General features: G+C 45.3%; 1 protein-coding gene across 1 annotated transcript in view; it reads left to right on the top strand.

Moving 5' to 3' along the window:
- LOC106533155 (uncharacterized) overlaps positions 1-3,006 on the top strand; it is a gene marked incomplete in the record, with an annotated part of 58,333 nt that extends 55,327 nt beyond the window's left edge. Inside the window, 1 exon segment of the mRNA XM_014029396.1 lies at positions 2,168-3,006. Coding sequence (XP_013884850.1) covers positions 2,168-2,203 — 36 coding nt within the window.
- Positions 3,007-4,820: the final 1,814 nt, after the last annotated feature.

Genomic DNA, 4,820 nt, shown 5'->3' on the forward strand with positions numbered 1-4,820 from the left:
TTGTGCAGCACATACCACTCTGCCTCACTCCAGGGGATAAAAAAAAGTGTGTGTGTGTGTGTGTGTGTGTGTGTGTGTGTGTGTGTGTGTGTGTCAGCTTCACTCAGCTGATCAGGCTCCCAGAGACAAGGCTGTGAGGGGAGGGGCGGGCTCTCTGTGTGTGACTGGCCAATCACAGCTCGTGAAGACAGTCAGTTACCCACTGAGGATCTTCCTTCACAACGAGCACGGATATTGACAAGTTGTATTCATTTCATGCTCGTACTCGTCAAAAATGCATTATTCGTAACGAATACTCGTCAGAAACGAGTATCCGGCTCAACCCTATTATCTCCATCCCACCTTCTGGCTTTCCCCATGGCTGACAGTCCGCGTCTCAGCAGCTCCTGATTGGATCTCATGTGACTAACAGCGAATTTTTGCTTGTGTGGGGCGGGTGACGTCACATACAAAGGGTCAATACATGTTCAGGCCAGTTACCATTTCTTCACGTCTTTACCGCACTCCCTGTTTTCCTGGACAGTTGACCAGAAGTTTTTGAAGACTTGCACCTTTGGGACGTCTGCACCTTGTATTCACACATGTGCTCCGTCTTCTTACAAGCTGCAAACCTCCACCTTTCACAGTTCTCTTCCACCTGTTCTCACCACAGTTCACAGTGTCATCTGCAAACATTCAAATCCACTGTGATCTGACTTCATCTATTTGCCTGACATCTCTTTGTCTAAACCTACAATTCAGTTCTTTCTGATCCACTCTGTACTTCTCCATCAGCATCCTCAAAGCACATAGGGCATATGTGGTTCACTTTTTTAGCACGAAACCATACTGTTGCTCATAAATAGTCACCTCTAAGTCTAGCTCCCACAACTCCCTCCCAGACACACTGGCTTGTGCTTCTTAGTGTAAGGTTTGCACTCTTTCAGGTTACTTGTATAAAATATTGTTACATGTTTCATAAATGTGTCCTGACAGTGATATTTCCACATACACAATGCACAGATTACACATCTGTTGATGATATCCTACTGTAAGAAATACGTGTTTTAATATCGGCTGAAATCAGACGAAAACACAAGTGTTAAATAAAATAATCTGCGATAGGAAATAAATGTCATACGACGTCAGAATTCTGGAGTGAGGTTTATTTGCCACCAGACTGACAAGCGAAACCACACTGAAAGAAAAACAGGAAATGGATCAGTATATAAACAGAATCTTCAATGCCTGAGTTCGCCCCCTGCTGACCTATGGCTGAATCACCGGCATTCAGACAAAGACCTCAATCTAATGGTTTAACAGGCCTCTTCTCTTCTTTTTTTCCACTTTTAGACATGCTCACTAGTACCTCTTCTCTGCCACAACAGTAACTGCAGGGAGGTGTGCTCTTTACCTCAAGTAGGGGGTCTCTGCAGAACGTGTTGTCTTGTGGGTGGAGACGGCTCAAATCGTCATTGGCCGAGGTCTTATTGTGGGCGTAGACGTCCCTGCTCGTGATTGGCAAAGGTCTTAATGTGGGCGGAGACACCCCTACTCATGATTGGCGGAAGTCTTGATGTGGGCGGAGATGGCCCAAGAGATGTGATTGGTCGGATTGATGGTGGGGTATGAGGCTGGAGGCAGCGAGGAGTAGCTTGGTCGAGTCGGGCTGGAAGCAACTTTTTTTTTTAGATTAATTTTAGTCGTAACTTGAGAAAGGAAAGTGCTAGCTTCACGAAATTTGAATGTTGTACATGTGAAAGGATGTGTAACAATATGGCTTGGTTAAAACACCCCTAACCAGCCTGTAATTTTTTAGCAATCTTTTTACAGGCTGGTTAGGGATGTTTTAACCAAGCCATATTGTTCCACATCCTTTCACATGCATGACGTTCAAATTTCTTGGAGCTAGCACTTTCCTTTCTCAAGTTATGACTAAAATTAATCTTAAAAAACATTGCTTCCTGCTTGACTTGATAAAGCTACTCACCGCTGCCTCCGGCCTCCTCAAACCCCTCCGTCAATCCGACCAATCACGTCTCTTGGGCCATCTCCGCCCACAAGACAAAACCTACTGCAGAGACCCCTTACTCCTTTACCTAAGAAACACAAGGGTGGTGCCTCTAAGCAGTGGCGAATAAACCAATATTTAATTATAACATCTCTTTTTCCTGTTATTTTTCACCAGGAGGCTGAGGCTCTGGCAAAGAAAGCCCAGCAGTAGCATCTTTACTGTTTCTACCCAAGACCTCAGGCCTTCCCAAGACCCATACCTGGATCCAGACTGACCCTAAACAGAACCTGGAAAAGGAAGAAAACCCCTCACTCAGTTTATAAATGCATGGACTGTTTTTGTCTATTCAAAATGTTTTATTAGAAATAATCTTGAGATGTGCCTTTCTGGCTGCAGCGAAAGGAGGTCCTGTGGTATCGAACATGACAGGGTATATAAGTTTACCTCCTTCTCCTCTGGTTAACCTTAGCCTGCTAAGCCTATTGATCTATCGACATGTCACTCAACCATTAGCATCAATAAACCATTAGCATCAATCAAATGTAAGCATCAACTCGTAGCTTCCCAGCACAGCACATCATGAGGCACAACTAAGAAACAAAAATGTTGTAATTCAGAGTCATCCACGTTAACATTTAATCATTTACATAATGTAACTTTTATTAAGCTTCAGTCTTACATCCTGGAAAGACCAAATCAAATATGTTCATCATCAAATTTCATTCAACTTTCTGGAGAAGTTGTTTTTTGGTTTGCTTGTTTGTTTGTTTTTTTCACTTAATAGTCTTAATGCAATTTGAACTGCAATCTTTTTCTAATAGGTCAGTTATTAAAATATTGATATATGATGCCAAAATGGCCAAATGAGGGATGTTTTTTGTGTGTTTTTTTTTTTGTTTGTTTGTTTGTTTATTTTATTTTAATTATTTTTTTTGGAAGAAGCTATCCTGTTTCCAATTGTGTTGGTAATTTCTGTACAGAGTCCTCTCTGAAATAAATTTAAAAGACAAAAACATGTCTCCCTGTGAATTAACTTTATAAAGTTGTGTTCTATTAACATATAAGTTGAGAGTTGATGCAGAGTCCAGTGTTTAAGTATCTCAAAATGATATTTGAAAGTATAAGTAACTTACTAAAGAATTACTTTGGTAAAAGTTAAAGTCTTCTGTTGCATAAAAGTCAAAGTATTTTGTCATGGTTTGCCATTTTATGCCTTGGTTTTTCCTAGTGTTTCTATGTTCCCCTGTGTGTCTCTGCTCAGCTGCCCCACATCACACTGTTGATTACCATTGTGTTTCTCCCCAGGTGTTTTCTGTTCCCTCATTAGTTTTCTGTGTATTTAAGCTCAGTCTTGTCTCTGCCTCATTGTCAGATCATTGTGTTCTGTCTAATGTTCTTTGTCTACCTCCAAGCCAAAGTGAGTTTTGCATTAAAGGCCTTGTGCCTTTTTTTTATTTTTGACATTGGCCTGTGCCCTGGGTTATTTTGTCGGTCCCGACATAATGATCCGACCACGCACCCAGCCCACAGGCACCCTGTTTTCGGGTTTTTTTAAAGAGGAGCAAGATTTTTTTTTTCTCGCCGTCCCTCGGCACGCCGGTCTTTCTCCTCTCGCTGTTGGGAGTCCACCAGCGTCACCTGGGCCAGCCTTGACTGCTCTTCCTCCTTCTGCCCTTGAGGAGCGGTCCCTTCCTTGCGCCCCTGGGAGGAACAGGTGACATCCCCCATCATTGGACGGTCGGTGTAAATCCTCAGGGGATCTCAATGCGCTCCAACAGACTCTCCATCTGCCGGCAGATACAACGCGTTCTGGGGGAGCGCCCAGATCTGCTCCTCCTGCCAGGTCATCAGCTGCTACACCTGTTTGTGCAGAGGGTTTTGGGGGAGTCATCTGGTACCCACCCTCCCACCCCTTCTGCTCCTCCTGCGCTGGTTGTTAGGGTTCCTGAGCCGGTGTTTCTGGTTCCAGTTCCGGTGGTTCCTGAGCTGGTGGTTCCAGTGGTTCCTGAGTTGGAGGTCCCGGTGGTTCCAGTCGGTGGTTCCACAATTGGCGGTCCTGGTGGTTCCACAGTTGGTGGTCCCAATGTCTCCGGTGATGGCGAGCCCAGAGTCGGCAGTCTCTGAGGTTTGTGAGTCAGCTGCCGGCGCCTCCACGACATCTGGGTCAGCTGCCGTTGCCTCCACATCGCCTGCTCATCTCCCAGAAGCCTCCTCGTCGGCTGCCGTCGCCTGGGCCGTCCCCTCTGTCATCCTGTGTTCACTGTCGCCAAGGCTCTGGCTCCATCAACCTCCAACATCAGCTCCCGCCTCCCACCTTGGCCACACGTCCGCTCCCGCCTCCTCCAGGGGCTCAACGTCTGCTCCTGCGGGGCCTCGCCATGGAGGGTTTCCTGGCCGTCCCCCTGAACTTTCATGTTTTGTCTTCGAGTTTTGTCGTCACGTCTCCCCTTGTCCCGTGGCTCTCCTTGTTGATCGTCAGGTGACGATCGTTAAGAGGGAGGTACTGTCATGGTTTGTCATTTTGTGCCTTGGGTTTTCCTAGTGTTTCTATGTTCCCGTGTGTCTCTGCTCAGCTGCCCCACATCACACTGCTGATTACCCTTGTGTTTCTCCCCAGGTGTTTTCTGTTCCCTCATAGTTTTCTGTGTATTTAAGCTCAGACTTGTCTCTGTCTCATTGTCGGATGATTGTTCTGTCTACCTGGTCGTGTCTGTCCCATGTTCTTCGTCTACCTCCAAGTCAAAGTGAGTTTTGCTATATTTTCAGCCTCCCTGAGTTTTGCATTAAAGGCCTTGTGCTTTTTTTTTTTTTTTTTTTTTTTTTTTTT

Source organism: Austrofundulus limnaeus, unplaced genomic scaffold (genome assembly GCF_001266775.1).
Source record: "Austrofundulus limnaeus strain Quisiro unplaced genomic scaffold, Austrofundulus_limnaeus-1.0 Scaffold896, whole genome shotgun sequence".
In the NCBI taxonomy this organism is placed as follows: domain Eukaryota; kingdom Metazoa; phylum Chordata; class Actinopteri; order Cyprinodontiformes; family Rivulidae; genus Austrofundulus; species Austrofundulus limnaeus.